The sequence below is a fragment of the Panthera pardus genome, unplaced genomic scaffold (assembly GCF_024362965.1).
Source record: "Panthera pardus isolate Hobbes unplaced genomic scaffold, ASM2436296v1 HiC_scaffold_3, whole genome shotgun sequence".
In the NCBI taxonomy this organism is placed as follows: domain Eukaryota; kingdom Metazoa; phylum Chordata; class Mammalia; order Carnivora; family Felidae; genus Panthera; species Panthera pardus.
Window position 1 is genome coordinate 36,190,568 of NW_026526876.1, and position 19,464 is coordinate 36,210,031.

Sequence of the window (19,464 nt, forward strand, 5' to 3'; positions counted from 1 at the left end):
TCTTCGGAGTGGAGGCAGAGCCGGGGCGGGGAGGGGGGACAGGCGCCTGCCTCCCTCCCCCCCCTCCCTCTTGTGCTCGCTCCTTCCCTTCCTCTCAGCCCGTGTTCCTCTCTGCTGCCTCTCCAAGGAGATGTAGAGCTGACAGGACGCCTTCCCCGGGCGCGTGATGGTGGAGATGCCATGCAGGAGTTAGCTTGTTAACGCAGAGCCATGTGGGCACACGCCAGGGCTGTTCCCAGCTTTTCCAGCAACAGCTTCAGACCAAGGGTGACATGCTCCCCTTTGCTTCTCCGCCCCCTCCCTTCCCGGGAAGTCAATTAGCCAGATCTTCATTAGTAGCTAAAAAGCAAAACCCTACAGTGCGGGGCCTGATAAAACTCTGACAATCGAGTGAAAGGAAATCAGGCAATGGGGCAGATCAGGAAGGAACTGTCCCCCACACGTGTCCTTTGTGCAGTGCACAACCTGCATGCCTGTCTACTGGGTGTTAGTAGCTTTAAAAAAAAAAATGAGAGGACTGAGGCTCAGGGAGACTGCTAACCTACTCAAGGTCACACAACTAGCCAATGGCAGAGCTAGATTTACACAGAGCTTCCTCACCCCCAACTTCAGCAATTTTGGGTCATGTCCTAGCCTTGCCTGCTTCTGGGGGCAGTGCAGGAAAGAGGGAGGGCGGCTGGCTTGTTGGCCAAGGAGGGGGAGTCTTGTTTGAGGCGTGTGGTCAGGGTGCCATGTCGGGACCCTGATTTCTGTGTGGTCAGCATCCCACTGGGCTGGGCACCTGGGGGTGTGCCTGGGCCATGACCCACAGCTCTTCTCGCTTTGAGACCCAGGTTGCTGTGGTATGTTTTCCATCTTGCTGCTGATTCCTCCTAAGGAGATGGTTAGACGGTGTCCTCCTGGGGCCTGGGGCCTGGAGGGGGGCTCCCTTGGCAATTGTTTTCTGGAAAGCGGCATAGTGGAATGGAAAAATCCTTATCCCTGGAGGCCAGGATGCCTGGGTTCCACTTCTAGCTCTGTCTCCAGCTCTTGTGTGGCTGGATCAGGGCCACTCTCTGGGCCTCGGTTTCCTTCCTGTGAAGGGCATTTGGCTGGAGGAAGAGCAGAGAGTGGTTTTCAAAGCACAGGCTCGAGAGGTCACTCCCAGCCTGCTGTGGGGAGGGAGGTCTCACCTGGCCAGGGCTGGGGGGGGGGGGGGTTCAGTGCGGTGTGGCCTGTGGACGTGGGGAATTGCCCTCCCTCCCTTCAGGGAGCCCAACTGCCCTTTCTCTTTCAAATCCAAGCTCTACTGGGAGCAGCTGGGACCCAGCACCCCTCCCCGCCCCCAACAGCTCCTCCTAGGCAGGTGAGCTCTCCTTCCCCCAGCCCTGAGGAGGTCCCTTAATTAGATTCCAACTCGTTTACCAACTAAGTGGCCTTCGGTGGGTTTTAAATCTGCGTAAATTGGTTTGTGTTTTTCTGCCTGCATGAAGCTGTGACTGGCAGGGCCCTGCACCCTCCCCTGCCTCCTGGCTCCCTCTGGGGCTCTGGCGCTCCCTGCCCCACACTCCTCCTGAGTCTCCCTGCCCGGATTCCCTGGGGGCTGGGGTAGCAGAGCTCCCTGGGCATGGGGTGGGGGTGGAAGGGCTCCACGAGCACCGGCATGGGCCACAGTCCTATTCCCCCTCTTCCTCCTCCTTCCCGGGCTGACGGGAGTCCACATGGTGACTCTTGTGAAATCGCTCAACCCCCAGGACCCCCCTCCCCCCGCCTCTGACACCTTCTTGCCTTGCCCACCTTCTCCCCACTGCCGCAGTGTTCAAGCAGTGGTCCATCTAGGACCACCTAGGGGGGATGGGCTCCACCTGGCCTCCTCCCCTTTCTCTGTCCTCCCCCTGACACCTTGGGGCGAGGAGAGCTGCCCTTCTCTGGGGACCCCGTGAAGACAGCCTGCCTGGCCTTGCCCCTGTCTCCCTAGTGTCCCTGCTCCTAGTCACCAGGAAGTCACCTTTATTGTCTAACCATCACCCCCATGCTTTCAAGATGGCTCCCTTCCCTCCCAGGCCTCCCTTTCATGGGTTCCCCTCCCCCTTCCTCTCTGTCTTCCCTGCCAGACCAGACAGGCTGTCCTGAGGTGGCCTGACGCTCAGGAGGGTGGTGCTGGGGCGGTGGGGGATGGGGAAACAAGGGGGTGCCAGGGTGGGGGGTTCTGGCCCCCTGCTCTGTGCCAGGAAACGGACAGGAAGCCCCGTCCCTAATCCTCAGCCTGGCCAGCCTCCTCCCCTCCAACTGCCCTTCCTCCCACCACCCGCCCCCACCTCTGAGCCTCTGTTGGAGTGACAGGGAGACTCAACAGGGCGCTGGGCATTAGCAATTTGGGGGGATATTACACAGGAATGTTTACAGAAAGGCAATTGCCCGGAAAATGACTTTGGTTGCTGTGGTATGGGGCGGAAAAGATGGTTTTAGAAAACAGACACAGATGGGCTTCTGCTCCAAGGACCCACAGACAGACAGCGGGGACTGAGGGGCACGGGCACACAAGGAGCACAGAGCCAGGGCCACCCAAAGACAGAGAGCCCAGCGGAGGGTGTGGGGCGGGACAGGGGATGATCACCTGACCTGATCCAGGTTCCTGGACCCTCTGCCAAACTTGACCTTTGTCCTCTGGCCTCTGACCTCCCAGCACAGTGTGCTTCCTGACTGCAGCAGGCACCCAGCAGGATGGAGTTGTCAGGCACAATTGGTAGTGGCAGTCGCCTCGGGGCTCCTCCTGGGTGACTTGGGCTCCTCTTGCTTTGGCTGCAGACGGTGGGACTGGGGGAACCTCGAGCTGCAGAGCTGCAGGTGTTCAAGAGTGTGTGTGTGTGTGTGTGTGTGTGTGTGTGTAGCACTTTAGGGTCTAAGCCAGGCCTTCCATTCTTCCAGCAATCTCCATGCACCCCTTCTCTTGCCCTGCCTGCGGGCCTCACCAGGATCTAGCCCCGCCCCCCCCCCAACCCGGGGACCTGCTCCCTGAGCTGGTGCCCAGCCCCACCTCTGCCCAGGCAATGGATAGGGCACACCTGGGAGGCCTCTCAGGTCCCCAAGGGAGGGGCCTCACCTAGCCTCCTGATCTCCAGGGAGAGGGTGACAGGGACCTGAACTCTGGGTCTTGAGCTTGGGGTCCTCACTGCAGGGGCCCCAGAGAGAGACCCCTCTTTTCCGGAGCTTATAGCTTCATTTTACTCTCGACTTCCTCCCCTTCTCTGCTGTCCTTCCCTCTCCCTCCCCCCTCCTCTTCTCCTCTTCTCTTCCTCTGAAGATGATGTCATGTGTGACTGTTGCCCAGTGGCAGCCAGAGGACAGAGTAGATGGTGACATCTGGGGTAGAGACACCAGGTGGGGATGGGCTTGATGGCTTATGAGATGGTGTCACTAAAACTTGGGGATCTTAATTCTCATCAGGAGTTATAGTGATCTCATGGAAAAGAATGCAGAGGAGGATAAAAATAAATCAGGCTCATAAATAAAGGTGGAATTTGGAACTGGTGGAGCAAATAACAATGTCGCCGTTTTCCCAAGCGTCTGCGCCTTTATCCTCAGCCGGCCACTGGGGGCGCCCACCTCCTCCCCGCCACCCCAGCCTCAGGCGCGTGTCCCTTCCCCATTGCCCAGACTGGGAAGGCTGAGCTGAGGGTGACAGAATGCCCTTTCCCTACTTTTCCTTCCCCTCCTTCTGAGCTAGATTTCACCAGTCTCAGGTATCTTCTCTGCAGCCTGAATCTCTGACTCAAAAATTACGATTGGCCTTGTACACCTGGGTGTCCTTGGAGAGGTGGCAAACCCTTGGACCCCAACTTATCTCTCCGGCTCCCCCAACCCCCCATCCCTCAGGGGCCTTCAGTCCCAACATCCCTTCCCCAGTGTACCCCAGCTCTGCTCCTCCTCCACAGCCTTCCTGCCCTTCCCCTTCCCCTGCAACTCCCACACCCCTGCCCCAGTAGAACCCAGCCCTGCATACCCCCTCAAGGCCTCTCTGTCCCATCTGTCCCCTCTGCCACTCCCTCAAGACCCCTACCCATATGGATCCCTCACTGCCCCCTGCCACCTGCCACCAAACAGGAAGCATCGATCTGCTCAGGGACAGGGTGCCCAGAGCCTGCTGCTTGCTAGATTGGAATCGATCTCCAGGGCTTTTCACTGGGCTGCTCAGTCTGGGGAGGGTCACGGCCACTCTGGGGACTCGCTGGTGGCTGGAGCAGGCGCAGGGGGAACGGGAAGGCTGTCCTGCTAGGGGCCAACAGCCAATGTGTCAGGAACACCTTTAATTCAGAACGACACAGTTTCGCTTCCATTGTCTTGCCAGCTTCTCGCTCAGGGCAGGCAAGACAGGGGCAGGGTTTAGAGGTTAACATCCCGTTTTACAGATTAGTGCCCTCAGGCTCCGAGAGGGAAGAGTCTGGTGGACTGAATGAGTAACCAGAAAGGCTGACCGGGGCTCCTCAGGGAAGGAGCTGACTCATAACCCAGGGTGTGTGACTCTGACCTGGGGTTCTTTTCCTTCCAGTGTCCTGACCTCAAGTGCCTGGCCTGACTCCAAGGGAGAAGTTCAGGCCTGAGTCCTCTGAGCCCCACGGGCCAGCTTCTCCTAAGGGCAACAGGATGGCTCTGCAACTGAGAAGCCCAAGTCAGTCCTCCCGGCCCCCTGGGGCCCTGCAGGAAGGAGGGAATATGCATTGAGCCTCACTCCTTTCCCCAAGCTAGTTTCTGTCTTTGTTAAATAAAGCTTAGGATCTCAAATCAAAGCCCCTCCTCCCCACTACCCCTCAGAGATAGCAGATTGTCTCTCCTGTTCCGCCCCCCTCTGCCAGCCCCCAGAATCCTGCTCCTGCTTCTGCCCTGACTCCTCCCTCCACCAATGCCCGGGCAGCGGACGGGTGAACCCTGACCTCAAGGAGGCAGGGACAGACCTGGCTTTACACTCTCCATCAGGGCTGCTCGGCAACCCCCTCCCCAGTGCACTGCCCGCGGTGAGATTTATAGGACTGCAGTCATAAATAGGGCTGCAAGCACATGTCCACTGTCCGTGTCTGCTCCCCCTCCGCTGCCCGCTCTAGCAGCCCGGACCCCTCCTTGCCAGCCCCGCCGTGCCCCTCTAGCCGACCTGGCAGAGCCTGGGTGACCCCTGGACCTCCCCATAGTCCCTGCTGGTCTCTGTTGGCTTCCACCCAAACATGCTAGGATGTCTCCCTAGGAGCTGGCATGGGGGGGTGGGGATGGGGGTTAGGAGCTCTTCTGGGTCCCAGAGGGCAGAAGGGCAGGAGCGGGGAGAGGAGAACTGGAGGCCCGTCCCCCGCACCCGTGTGTGTCCAGAGCCCTTGGAGGGCACGGCGAGCCTGGCTGGCACAAGGAGAGAGGTCCCTCTGGCTCAGGCAGGGCTGTGCCGGACTCTAGAGCTGGGGCTCCAGCAGCAAGGCCGGTGGGCAGAGAGAGGGCTGCGGCCATGGAGGTGCCCAGTGCACATCCCCGCTGGTGGTGGGGATAAGTGGAAGAGAGAGAGAAGCTAAGGGTCATGGCTGGAGCACCTCCAACTTCTCCTGGGTGATTATTCAGGTCATTCCTTTTCAGCCACATTCACTGGTACCCTGGATTGCCACCAGCCCCTCAAGGGCAGGGACTGGGCCTTCATGAAAATGGCCCCAAAGTTCCCAGCCTCACTCAATCAGGGGCCATCTTTGGGAATTTCCTTCGGATCAGGGACCCTCTGCACGCTGTGAACTCAATATGTTGTTCATTAACTCCCTTTGAACCTAAATACATTTACTTAAAAGGAAACATTACCTCCTTACCTTCCCAAGGAATCATATCCATGAAATCAGTGGCTGGACCTTCTATTTGGAGTTTTCCTAATCCTTATGAAAATAAAGGTATGAGTGTTAAACTGTGAAACAGTGTTCCTCCCAAGGTCAGCTCTTGTGTCTCTGGACCTCATGCCAGAGGGAGGTGAGTGCAGTGAGAGGGACAGACGCCCGGGCGTGGGGGAGGGAGGAGGGACCCCAGACCCAGTGCCAGGCTGAGGAGACAGCAGGTAAACAGAGAGGAGTGCCCCGTGCTGTTGTCATTGTTCTTATTAAGAGACAGTTGTTGAGAAAAGTGTGATGGGAGGGGATGAGGCAAACCTAAGAGATGTTGGGATCGAATCTGGCCTGCACCACTCACAGTGGCTTTGAGCACATCACTGGACTCCTCTGACCTCAGCAGCCCCATCTCTGAAGTGTGGCCACAGTGATAACCCCCCCACAAGGGGTGCTGAGAGGCTCGCAGGCCATAATGACGGCGGTGGGTCAGGCCTTCGGAAGCCGTGGAACTCTGTGTCTGTGGAGGCCATTCTTCCCTTAGTTTTGGTGGGAGGTGCTGGGTCCTCCGCTCCCCAGATCTACATGCCTCAGCCATAGCCTAGGGAGGAGTGTGGGTGTGGGTGTGTGTGTGTTAGGTGAGGGATAGCTTTGCCTGAAATGTGGCTGAATTTCTTCTGTCCTCCTATGGTGCACAGGAGGTGACGGAGGCCTGGCAGCAGGCCTAATGCCCAGTAGATGTGTGGAGGGAGGGGGCTGACCGGGCACTCCAGCTGGATGGAACCTGGCTGGCTCCCAGCATCCCCAGCCTCCTCTTCTTTGCCCCAGTTGGCCCTGTGAGTCAGCCCCTGTGTGGGTGCATAGTCTGCTGCAGGGTCCGACGCCCCCAGACCTAGGCTACGCTTGGGGACTGCGGCTTTGAGGCTGGTGGATTGTGGGGCTGGGGGTATGCCAGGGAGACTGTGTTTGTCTCCCTGCGAGGGACACCTGGCACCTGTTGTGGATGATACCACAGCTGGCATGGGTGACACTCTGGAGCCACTGTCCCAGCTTTGAGGCTGGAGGACGCGAGACAGCAGGGCTGGGCCTGGCGAGGCCAGGACTTCGGGGCTGGTGGGCATGTGGGGAAAAGATTCAGGGTTCCGCGTGGGGACCTCAACCCCCGGCCTTCCCTCTTTTCTGCTTCTGTACTGTCCTTCGTCCCCTGTGCGTCTCTTAAAGGTCTCCAACTGTGTGTGTGTGTGTGTGTGTGTGTGTGTGTGTGTGTGTGTGTTGGGAGGGGAGACTGAAGAAAGGGGTGGTGGGAGCGGGGAGGGTCCCAGGGTGAGGGCTTGAGCTGTTCTGTCTGCTTTCTTTTTCCTTTGAGTTTGTCCCAAGTCCATCTCTCTCTCTCCCTCACTGTTTTCTCTGTGCCCAGCCTCCCCTGTCTGTCCATCTGTCTGTCTCTGGGGAGGGAGGGGAAAAGGGGGGTCCCCGCCCCACTCCTTAGAGGACGCTCATGAAAGGAAGACAGTACAGGCTCCTTTCCACATCTTTCAGGAAGCATCTAAAAGGAAACTCCCCTTCCCTCAACCTGTTCACACTAGCATTAGGAAGAAGGGGGTATGTGGCTAAAGAGGGATGCACGACCCAGGCTCCCAGCCCCTCCCTGGCCTCAAATAACCCCTCACTTGTAGCCATCACCCTTCCAAACCCACCCGAAGAAAAGCACGAAGCTGGACCCCGCCCTTGCGCCCCAACTTCCTTGGAGCCCTCCCCCCTGCTGCCTCTTAGGCATCCTAGTGGGGGGGTGGGGGCAGCCCGGGTCTCAGCCCCGTGCCTGTTGCCCCGCCTTAGGCCTGCCCCTCCCCGCAGTGACCCAGGGGAGGGCCGGGCAGCCCCGTGCTGGACGCCCCGTGACCCTGCCGTGCCCCCTCTCCCCTCTCGCAGATCCGGAGCGGAGCAGCCCCCCCATGCTGTCTGCGGACGATGCCGAGTACCCGCGGGAGTACCGGACCCTGGGGGGCGGGGGCGGCGCGGGCGGCGGGGGCCGGCGCTTCTCCAACGTGGGGCTGGTGCACACGTCGGAGCGGAGGCACACGGTGATCGCCGCCCAGAGCCTGGAGGCGCTCAGTGGGCTCCAGAAGGCCGATGCCGACCGCAAGCGCGATGCGTTCATGGACCACCTCAAGAACAAGTACCCCCAGCACGCCTTGGCCCTGCGCGGTCAGCAGGACAGGATGCGAGAGCAGGTGAGTGGGGGCTGGCTGTGGGCTGGGGGGGGGGGGGTCTGACGCTGTGCTTCCCTGCCCCCCAGGCTCATCCCTATTCCGAGAGGCATCTGAAGAGAGAGCGGGAAGGGGGTGGCAGGGACTTGGCCTGGTTGGCCTTTTCTGGAGCCTGGGGAGGTAGGGGGTGAGGGCTCAGCCTCCAGACCTCTGCCCTTTCCTCCCGGAGTTGGGAGCCCTCGATGGAACAGAGAGGCAGAGATGCTGTTGGATTGGGCAGAAGGACAGGAAGGCTGTCTTGGAGGCCAAAGTTGTGGTGGGGAGGAAGAGGGGACAGTCTTGGGGGCTGACTGTTCTGAGCCTGAAGTTCCGTCCAGCCTGGAGTTGAGGCTCTTGGGGTTGGCACCTCTGTGACATGGCCCCCTTTGGGAACCTCAGTAGGCTGGGTCTGATGTGCCCCCGGCCCCTGCAAGAACAGAGCCCAGGACTCTTGGGGCCTTTTATCCTCCTCGCTCCCTGTTCCTTCCCCCCCCCCCCCCCCCCCGAGACTCGCTGTGTGACTTCTAGCCAGAGGCTGCCTCTCTCTGTGCCTTGGTTTCTCTCCTGCCATCAGTAAGGCTTACAGAGGCGTCAGGGTCCCTGCTTCCAGACCAGGGCCTGTCTCCTTCTGTATGGGGTGGGATGCTTCACCTGTAAACCTCTCCCAGATCCTTGAGTTCCTGGATGCACCTCTCCATTCAACTGTGACCTTCTTGTCTGTAGGAAAGTTCTTTCCTGGGGGTAGCCTTCTGCCTACAGTCCCACATTGGCGAGATGCCTTGATGGCTGCTGAGACCCAGGCATTGTCCCCTGGGAGAAGGGAAGTGGGGGAGAGGAGTACATCTCACCCACACTATTTCAGAAAGGCTGGTGGTGTCGGTCCCTGATCCCACACCTGTCTTGCTCTGTCCTCCTTTCCAGGTACTGCTGGGTGTGGCTGGGAAAGGGGAAGAGTGTCCCCATTCCTGTTGTCACAGCAGGGAACAAGGACACATTGGCACATGTGGCCCCTGATGTCACCCCCAGTTCTGTCTTGCTTTTGCCTTTTCCCAGCTTCAGAGTCCTCCTGGGAGCAGAGATCTGATTGGAATAGGGGAGAGTTGCATTTGGAGATGTGGCCCTCACCCTCAGGAAGCCCCTCTCAGTGGGTTCCTTCTGTGTGCTCTGGCTTGGGAGGAGGGGCAGGGGCATTTGTGATCTGGAGGGGGTGGAAGAATGCTTACACGGAAGTATGAGGGGCACAGTCAGTTGGGAGAGGGTTTAGAGGAGAGGAGACCAGGTGGGCAGGCCTGGTCAGGAAAGGAATCCTGGAGGAGGAGGGACCTAAACTAGGTTTAGAAGGATGAAAAGGGTCTGAATGGGCATCAAGGAAGAGAACGTCGTTTGAGGAGCCGGGAAGATTGGGAGGTGAGCACGGTCCTGAGTTGGTTTGGGGACTGGTATAGAAGCCCACCTGGCTGGTGCAGAAGGGAGGCAGTGGGAGGTGTGGGGGCAGACTGGAAAAGTGGGGCCAGATGGTGGTGGCTAGGAGGGCTTGGTTGTTTTTGGATGGTGAATAGGGGAAGAAAGAGAGGAGGAAGAGAAGGTGTTAGGGAGGGTGAAGAGATGGGGGGTTGGAGAGAAGGCTGAGCAAGGCTTGCTTGCTGCCTGGACCGAGGAGCCAAAGACAGAAAACCTGGGTAGCAGGGAGCTATGGGTGCCTTGGGGAGGAATAAGTGGGTGGGAGGGAAATGTTGGGGGGATGGGAGACAGGAATAGGGGAGGTGAGTTTGCAGAGCGGGGAGGGCATTCCCAGGGATGTCCATTAGGGGCGCCATAGGTACGGCCCAAGACTGAACCAACAACAGCTTCAGGAGGCCAGGTGAGCATGATCTGGGCAGAGTGGCAGTGGGACCTGGGGCATAAGCACGGCCACCAGGGCAGAATGGAGTCTGAGAGGGGAGAGGGCCATGACAGTGTGGAGGAGGAGGAGGAGAAAGGCCCAGCAGGAGGACCACCAGCGCTTCCGAAGTCAGGAGGGAGAGAGAGAAACAGCCATTGGCACCGGCTGGGACCTGTGGGTCCAGAGGGTCCCCCTCGTTTCTCGTGGTGTGGTGAGGTCATGGCCAGTTTCAGGGGTTGAGGAGCTTGGAGGTGGTGGCAGAGCTGTGGCGCAGAGCAGTCTGGGAGGTTCGGCCATAAAATGATGAAGATGTCAGGGGTGATGGCCTCGAGGGGCAGCAGGCCTGCGAGGGAAGACATAGGCACGTTTGAGGGCCTCGGACGTGTCCGGCACGTTCCGTGGCACAGATGGGCGCTCAGCAAATACTTAGTAAATGAGTCAAAGCACAGCACCTTGCTCACGAATTCATTCCTTTGTTCATTCACTCATTCATTCCCTCGAGTAGAGTGAGTGGGTAGGATCTCAGACGTCTCCCTTGCCACGGAGGGCTCGGTGGCTAAGCGTAGTGCCGGCTGGGTGAATGTCGGTGGAATGAATGAAGGTGAATGGCTTTGGGGATGGCGAGGGGGAAGAAGGCCTTGGGGGAAAGGTCCTGGGTTAATGGGTTTCAAGTCTTAGGTGTGGTGTGGCCTGGGGTTGGGAGACAGCAGGGAAGAAAGAGGTGCTGTCGGTGCAGAGGCACGTGGGAGTGAGGACCCCTGCGGACTGGTTCCCCGTCTCTGTGAGGGAAACGAGGAGCTGGAGGAGAGGACAGGTGAGGAACAGCTCCTTGGTGGAGCGTCCAGGGAGGCAGTCAAAAATTGAAGAAAGGGAACTCAGGAGTATCTGATGGAGGAGACCCCCTCCTGGGCTGAGGCAGCCCCCAGTCGGACACGAGAGAAACATCCAGAAACAGACCAGGGGTTCTAGTTAGAGATCCAGCCTTGGGAAGGGACCAGCCAGTGTTGCAAGTTCCCTCTGGGGTGTGAGTTCCGTGCCAAACCTTGCCCCAGGAATGTCCCTCCCCGCCCCGTCACAGTCCCCCAGCGGCTCCTGCCCGCTCCCCCTAATGGGGTATCCCCCCCTTCGCACACACAGGTTGGCGGCTGGACCGTGGACCCCGTGTGCCTCCTCAGCTCCCTCTGCTCCCACCTCCATGGCGACTCCGCCCCCTCCGGGGCTGGCCAGCCGGCCCAGGTGAGTCACCCACTTCCCTCACACTCCCCAAACCCCTGGAGGAGTTTGGCTTGGGGAAGACTTTTTTTTTGGAGGGGGGATATCTAGGACTTTAATTTTGCATCCCTTTCTTTTATGTAGGAGCCTCCAGTTTCCGGAGACTCGTGCCCTGTACTCTCCCCTGATTATCTGATTCCGACCACTGCCTCCCCAAAAGTTTGGCTTTGGGGAAGGAGTTTTTTGAGGAGGAATATTCAGGTTTTGAAAACAATTTTTGGATTCTTTTCTCCTTTAAACAGGAGTACCTTCCCTATCCTCATCCATCGGTTTTCAGGAGACTCCTGGGCCCTGTACTCCGTTCCCATGCCCACAGCAGACCATCTCACTCCCATATCCCCACCCTACCTTTCCATCTCTGAGCAGAACCAACCTTCCCCTGATGCCTTACCATCAGGGAGTTCTTCACCATGTCTCTCTACCACCCTTCTCAGTATGCTCAAGGCTTAGTTTCCAATTTTTAAGAGGACTTTGGCATCTAGCTATTTGTTCTGAATTTGTTCCCGGATTCCTCAGCAAGCCTCAGTTTCCCAGATGGGAAGATGGATCTCAGCTTAGACAGGAGCACACTGAGGCGGGGCTTGGGCTCCCAGCTCAGGCTTGGGCCCTGCCAGGGAAGAAAAGTAGGCATCTGGGGCCCAAACAGGGAGGAGGGGTCAGGGAGTCAGAGTTGCAGCAGGGAAGGGGCCACCCTGAGAGGGCCTTGGCTTGAGGCTGTTCAGCTGTAGGAGGCAGAAAAGATGCAGAAACGAGGAGTCCAAGGGGTAGCATGGGTACCAGCTTCACTTCCTCACACGTCCTGCTCCCCCTGGGGACCGGCAGCAAGGCTTGACTTTTTCAAGGAGAATTAGAAGGAAAGATGTGACAGCCTAAGAAAGGGCAAGGCTCCAGAGCACGGACGTTTTAGCGGAGTGTAACTCAAGTCTAGTGACAGATTGGCACGCTCGGCGTCACCCACAGGGCATTCGGCCTGCTTCCCTTCTTGGCTCTCGGCCCCATCTTGACTGAACTTCGGGCAACAAATGTGTCTGCCCCCAAGGCTGGATGGCAAATGGGATAGACTTGTCCTGAGTGGCCAGGTGCACATGGAGGCTAAGACGGGGCTGGGACAGGGATGGTGATGGGGCAGAGGATAGACACGATGTGCCTGGGGCATACAGAGGCCTCCCCAGATGACGTGTCTTGGAACTAGATATGGTTGGGGTGCCGGAGAGGAGTGAGGCTGAGCTGGGTGAGCTCAGTTGTCCCTGGTCATGGGGCTTTAGGCCTGTCCACATCTGGAATTTGCTCTGATGGAGGAAATTCCATCAGAGTTTGAAAAGACCCTGACCCCAGGGCTTTGTAATTACAGAGGCAAGCGGCTGTTCATAGGCTCTTGTCATCACTTGCTACTCAGTGCTTATCACACTTCCCCATGGCTGAGTCTGAGGCTCTCCTTTATGTAAATGAAGTGTAGGATCAGAGAGTGTCAGCAAAGGCCGGAGTTACACAGCAGAGCAAGATCGGAGGCCATCAAGGAAGCTTAGGCGTCCTAGGCCTCCCAGACTTCGCTGGGAATGGAGTCATCGGAGAGCTGAGGAGGGCAGCGGTGCTGAGACCCTGATGGGGAGAGGCCATGATCTCGAGGGTGACAGGTCGGGAGGCAGGACACTCTTCCCCCCAATCCTAGGCCAGACCTTTGGGAGTGGGAGCCTAAAGAGGACCCTGGGAGAGGACCAGAAGCTAGACTCCAAGCCGCAGCCCCTCCCCCGCTTCCACTAGGCTGCCTAACCTCCCTCCCTCCTTCTGCAACCCGAGTCCCGGGCGGCGGGCCGGCGTATCGGGTGACCGCGGCGACGCAGCCACCAGCCTCCGCCGATCCTCGGCGGGGCTGCGCCGGCGGGGCCGCGCCGGGGGAGGGGGCCGGAGAGAGGATGTGCTCGGCGGCGCGCCGCGCCGCGCCAGGTGGAGTCGCGGTTACCGGGGCGACCGGGGCCCGGGCCGGCTCCGCGGCGGCGGCTCTCGCATTGCAGCAAAGGGCACCGGCGGCGGCGGCGGCAGCGGCGGCTGCGGAGGCGGCCGGGGGAGGGGAGAGCCCGGGCGGGTGGGAGTAGGGGGCCGCCCTCCCTCCCCCGCCGGACGCGGGACCTGGGGCTGGGGGCCCCGCGCATACACCTGTGGCCGCAGGTAAGGGGGAGCGGCTGCGGGGGCCGGGGCCGCAGCCTGAGGTTCCGCGGGCGGCGGGGCACGGAGACGGGAGCCAGCTCCGCGGCTCTGAGGGGCGGTCGGGGGGTGGGAGGCGCGCAGGCCGTGGCGGTTCCCGATCCCCGAGAAACGCCCCCTCCCCTCCCCCACCGCGTTCGCAGCCTTCCGCGTGGGCCGGACCCCCACCCCGAAATGCGGCTGGCGCCCCCTCCCCCATCCTCGGAAAGTCATGACCTTCCTGGGGTGCGCCCTTGCCCCCGGCGCGGCGCTGGTCCCGCAGCGCCCCCCCCCCAACCCCCACGTTCTGCATTGGGGGGGGTAGGAGGTGAGGGTGTCGATGGGCATACCTGGGGGGAGGGTCGTGAATGTGCGTCGTGGTGGGAGGCTGGCCACACGGGGACACGTTAGGTAGCCCTGAGGGTGCTGGTGTTTACGTGGACTAGTGTTCACAGGAGTTGAGAGGTGGGTGTGTGCGCGGGTGCACGCGGAGCCAGGGGATTAAGGAGCGGGAGGTGAGACCCGTTTGCTAGTCCTCCCTTTCCTGGAGGATGCGTCGTCGGGGCTTGAGGTCAAGGAGGGGTCACGCAGCTCACCTAGCCTACAGGGGACGTCTGCCAGAGGAGCGAGGAGCGGAGAGACCTCAGCTGGCTGGGCTCAGGCTCCCAGGGGGCACGGCCCCGCCCCTCCCAGGGCTTGGCCCCGGAGAAAGGGATCAGCTGCAGCGGGAGGGAAGAACCCCACTAAGGGCTCTTAAGGTGGGGAAGGGAGGGGGTTAACTCCTCAGCCCCCCAGCCCCACCCCAGAGGGAAGAAGCTGTTTCCTTTTCTCACCTGGGAGTTTGAGGACTCCCCAGCCTTGCTTTCCAGGGTCACCGGGAAGCTTCCCCCTCCCGTCGTTCTGAAAGCCTTTTCCCTAGACAGTGAATGCTTGGCTTCCAAATCAAATCCTTAAGGACACTTTTCATTTTGCCCCCTGCTCTCGTAAGATTCTTTCCTACAAGTGAGTACCCTTGGCAAGGGCTCTCCCACTCAAACCTTCCTTTTTTCCACCTTCTCACCATCCTCTGGGAAGGGGAGACCCCCCATCTCTGAATATAGGGGATGGAGAGAGCTCCTTCCTGAAACTGGAGGTGTTTGCTGGGGGTGAAGGGCCAGACCTCTCTTGGGCCCTTCCTGCTCTTTGCCCTCCTTCCAGGCAGTTTCTGGTGTTGGGAAATTCCCAGGGGAAAGTCTCAGAAGGCTGAGCAGTGCTGGGTGCCAGGAGATGGTGGGAGTGGTGCCAGACAAGAGTATTCAGAGACATCCCCTCCCCTCCTATGGGCTGGTCCTAGTTTCTTCGCATTCGTTCATGGTCAAATATTTGTTGAGGGCCTACTGACATATAAGGCATTGTGTTAGGCAAGCAGGAGGAACAGACAGCCAGGGAAAGGGCGAGGAGGTTGGATGGGGAGAACCCCACCTTAGCAAATGGGGGTGGGGAGCTCTCTGCTCTCGGTCACCCAAGGCTGTCCTGCGGGTTTAACACCCTGGAAAGAGAGACGGAGGATGGATGGCATTCCTAGGGACTTCTCCCCACTGTTGTCCTCCCCTTCCCCCGCAAGGACACTGAGTTGCCAGGAGACTATGTGTCTTATTCCTGGTGGGGCCAACACAAAAGAGGATCTTTCTTCCCACTTTCCAGAGAGGCCGCGGGGGCAGAATCTACTCAGTGTGCCCTACAGGCCAGAGCCCAAAGTCTCAGCCTCACTCCAAGTTTGCCAAGCACAAACGCAGCAACTCTTCCATTGTTACCCTCTAGTGGGGCTTGCCTGGCCTTTCCTGTGGCACTGATGCTCCCCAGTCCTCTTCCCTGTCCCCAGGTAGTGACCCCTCCCTTCTGGGTCTGACTGTCCCACGGATGTGCCCAGCCTTGGGAGTCTGGGCACACCTAGTGTGGCTGTAGCCAGGCCCCAGAGGCGCAAGGCGGCCCCAGCCGTCTGCACATACTGAGTCTGATGTGTTGACACTGGGGGCTGGGTGGGGGTGGGGGATCCTCTGCCTGTTTTGAATCAGGAGTTAACCTACCTAATGCACGATGTCTGGGATGTCATAGGCAGGCGGCAGTGGCTCCGTGACCTGACGAGTGGGGGGAAGGAGGGATGAGACTTTCTCTTTGTATGTGAGCATTGTGTGGGTGCTGTTTTGTGTGTTTCTGCAGTTGAGGTGTGTGTGTGTGTGTGTGAGCGTGCACACACTTGTGAATGGTATCTTTGGGTGTCTCTGTGACTCTGGGGGATGTTGACAGGGGATGTGAATGGTGCCGGCGCCTCTGTATTTCTGTGCGGGGAGCTGGAGCGTGTGTGATGCAAGTGAGGGGCCTGCGAGGGGTACATACTTGTGCATGAGTGGGACTGCTCTCTGTATGAATGTCTCTGAGCTTCTGGGGTTGTTTCTGACCATGGAGGGCTTCTCTCCAAGTGCTTGTGTCCTTTTGTGAGCGTGTTTTCGTTACTCAGGGTGTATCTGTGGCCATGTCCTTATCTGAGAGCGTCTGAGAGTCTGTGCTCGGCTCGGCGCGGGGCCTGCGTGTTTCGGGGCACCATGGGTGGCCTGCACGTATGCTGTGTAATGATGGTGGTAGAGGAGGGACGGCGGCCTTCTCTGCAGAGCCGTCCATCACCGCCAGGGCTGCAGACATGACTCCCATCAGAAACCTTCCCGTGCCCTCTGCCTGCCTCTGCCTGCCCCCCGTGTGTCCACTCCCTCTGCTGCCCCTCCCCTTCCCAAGGCCACAGGCAGCTGTGGCTAGGGCCCATTACTCCAGCCTCTTGCCTCCCCTCCCCTCCCCTCGGCACCTGTGGGCAGCCCCTGGCACCCACGGGGGTGGCATGTGTCCATAGATTGTTCTAGGCATTGGCTGGGGCACAGACTTTGCTGTCCCCTTCCCTTGCCTGGCGTGTGACTATCTTTTGTGTCTCTTGGAGCCAGTACTGGGGGGGAGAGGTGGCAATCGTAGCTCGGACAGGGATGGCCCTGGTGAGTGAACCCCTTCATCCCAGCCCAAGTCTGGCCTCACCCCCACTCTAAAGGTCTAACTCCATCCCAGCAGTGCCCCTCGACTCAGCCTCCGACCTACTCCTCTCGGCCATGAAAGCATTCAGGTGGCACAGGATACCCCTCTGTGATGTCCTGCCCCTATCAGGGATCCTCAGTGTCCCTCTTCTCTGTCAGTGGCTCTGAGGCCGGGGAATCTTGTCTGCTTGTGCCAGGCACCCCAGTGCGGGGCCATCTGCTGCCTCTGTCTTCCTGCTGAGGCTGGCACCGGTCAGCAGGGTGCCCTCGGCTTTGCCAAGAACCAGCCCAGCCTCTGGCCTCCTTCCTTGTCCTTAGCCATCTGGAAGGGCCTTCTGGTCTCTGGGGAAGACAGGGTGACCCTAGGTTGTTGTGAATGAGGAAGAGCCTGAGTTCCCCTACTCTAGGGGTGCAAGGAGCCTTCCTCTCTCATCTATCCGGCCAGAGGACGTTGTCCACACTCCCAGTCTCTACGGCCCCCCTTGCTGCCCATGGCTCCCCGTGGTGGACACCTGTCCACTTTGCTCTGTAAATCCAGTCCATCGTGGTACACAGGCCTCCCTGCCCTGGCCTTGGCCCCCGGCCACCCTCTTCTACCCTGTGCCGTATCAACCCCCCCCCGCCCCCCGCCCCGGACTCCAGTTCTGACCCCACGGTGCTTCACTCAGATACTTTCTGCCTGTTCGCCTAGTGAAGTCTAAATTGAAACCCACCCAGCTGGCCCCAGCCCCTTTGCAGCCCAATCTCCTACTTTCCCAGGCCTTACACCCCCAGCCAGACTGGACTAGTGACCATACCCTCAACACGCTCTCTGCTTGCCTGCCCCTGGGCACTTGCCTGTACTGTCACCTCCGCTCAGCATGCCTTTCCTCCCAATCTCCAGCTGCTCATTTTTCGAGACCCAACTCAAATGTCGCCTCTTCCAGGAAGTTTCCCCTGGCCAGTCACAACAGATGCCACTTCTTTGACCCCGCAGCTCTGATTCATCTCTGCTAGTGTCTCATGGGTTCTCTACATCATGGTCATCGGTGCCTTTCCCACCTGTAACTCTCCGAGTTACCGTGACTAGAAGGCATAGCTTGTGAACATCTGGAATGGTTCTCCCTTGTCCCCACCAGGCAGCCTGGAGCCTGCTCAGGGCTGGCCTGGGTCTCAGTAGGGGATGGGATGTACCAGGCACTGCTTCCTTCCTGTTCCTGGGAGGGCAGAGGGCCCTCGTCCCAGAGCTGAGTGCTAAGCTCAAAGGGTCTCTATCCCACCTCCACCCCTACTCTCCCCTCCCCACCCTCGCATAACCATCTCTTCTCTTATTTCCATCAGCAGCCAAACTACTGGAGTTTCAAGGTCAGTGCGTGTGCTTCTCTGCTTCCATGACAACTGCATGTGCTCTGCTGCCCCTGGCCCTCCCTGCACATGCTTTGCACAGGGGTGTGCGTCTGCACGGGACCTTCTGGTGTGGGCGGTGGGCTTTGGGGCTGCAGGCTGTGGCTGCTGCTTTGAGAGTCCGGGTTCGCCTGCCAGGGGCTCATGGATCCAGAGTGGGAGTTTGGGCCACCCCTGCTGGGGATCTAGGCTGGGGGTACTTAGGCTTTCCCAGGCTGGGAGGGGCATTTTGGAATGAGAGAGGCTGCCTGACATTTACCTCCCCCTGGAGACACTGCTGGCTCCGAGGCAGGGACCTGCATCCCGTGATCTTGTTAAGAGCCCGCTTCTCTGGACTCGGCTTTCATCTTCCAGGGGGGCCTTGGGTCTATGATGAGCCCCTCATCCCTTTCCTACTTGGCACTTTGGGGAGGTGGTCAGTGCCAGGCAAGAGAGTCACAGCTCTGCACCCCAAGCCTGTTGCCCAAGTGGAGGGCTAAGCTCAGAGACAAGTGCCTTCCTGCCTCTCCTGGACAGTTTGGATTATCCACAGCTGGAGAGCTCTCTGCCCCCTCCCGGGGGCATCCTGCTGAGCCCTGGGGGAGCGCTCTCAGGTGCCTCCTCTGCCTCTCCTGGCAGCCAGGCCCAGGACCCAACCAAGTTAGGCTGCCACTTGTGTCCCAGAGCCTCCAAGTCCCAGGCACCATGACAGGGACTCATGACAGGGACAGTCATCTCATTCTGAGCATCTTGTTTGCATGCACGCTCCCAGAGAGAAGTCCTTGAATCAGAGAAATCATGGAGTCATAGACACATGTGAGGCACACAACTTTTTTGGAGGAAGCGGTAGAATGTAATGGTTTAATGCATGGGCCCAAGAGCCTGGTGGTGTATTCCAGTCTGTTACTAAACTAGCTGAGTGACCGGCGGCAACTTACATAATCCCCTGGGCCTCAGTTTCTCCTCTGTAAAACGGAACAACAACATCGGCATCATAGCATTGTTGTAAAGCTAGAAGAGATGAGATACTGCACGTCCTAATCACAGTGCCTGGCTCCTGGCGAGCCTTCCATGGTAGCTCTTAGAATCACAGAAGCTGACTGGGTTCCCAAATCAGAATCACCTTGGGAACTTGTCAAAAATCCGAAACTCCAGAGATTTGGATTCAGTGAATGTGGGGTCCTGGAAAGAACGCTTTTAAAAGCTCCCAAGTGACCCTGCCCCAGTCTGTGGACAGCCTTTGGAGAACCTTGGATCCTAGTCTGACCGTCCCCACTCAGGGTTCCCTCTGCTGGATCTCTGACCAGGAGTCATCGGCTCCTTGCTAGAATACCTCCAGTGACAGGCGCACACTGCCTCCCACAGCAGCCCCTTCCTATCTTTGGACAGCGCTGCTTGAGTTACCGTGTTATTCTCTTGCCATCTCCCTCGTAGATAGGAAGTCCTGGATGTCTCACTTTTTTTCTGCCCTCTTGACTCAGCCCAGGACTAGAGAGAAGTGCTAATGGGCTTTCTCTCTTCTCAAGAGGGTTTTCCACAAGGGCTATGAGAACGGAAAGGTGTACCTGGGGCCAAGATGGAGACGGACGCTAGCAGGGCAAGGGAATGTGGCTATCTCTTCTCCCAAGGGTTGCCTCGACAGGCATCTGCCT

The 19,464-nt window shown here is 59.0% G+C and overlaps 1 protein-coding gene across 5 annotated transcripts in view; it reads left to right on the forward strand.

Annotated features, from left to right (window-relative positions):
• SRCIN1 (SRC kinase signaling inhibitor 1) overlaps positions 1-19,464 on the forward strand; it is a 67,478-nt gene that overhangs the window by 16,899 nt on the left and 31,115 nt on the right. For 3 of the 5 annotated variants that reach the window (XM_053892354.1, XM_053892355.1, XM_053892356.1), the window contains 3 exons: positions 7,746-8,047; positions 11,082-11,180; positions 17,771-17,794. In XM_053892354.1, the coding sequence (XP_053748329.1) occupies positions 7,769-8,047; positions 11,082-11,180; positions 17,771-17,794 (402 nt within the window). In that variant the 5' untranslated portion in view covers positions 7,746-7,768. The remainder of the gene's footprint in view (positions 1-7,745; positions 8,048-11,081; positions 11,181-17,770; positions 17,795-19,464) is intronic. The other 2 variants (XM_053892357.1, XM_019415961.2) reach the window with 2 other exon arrangements.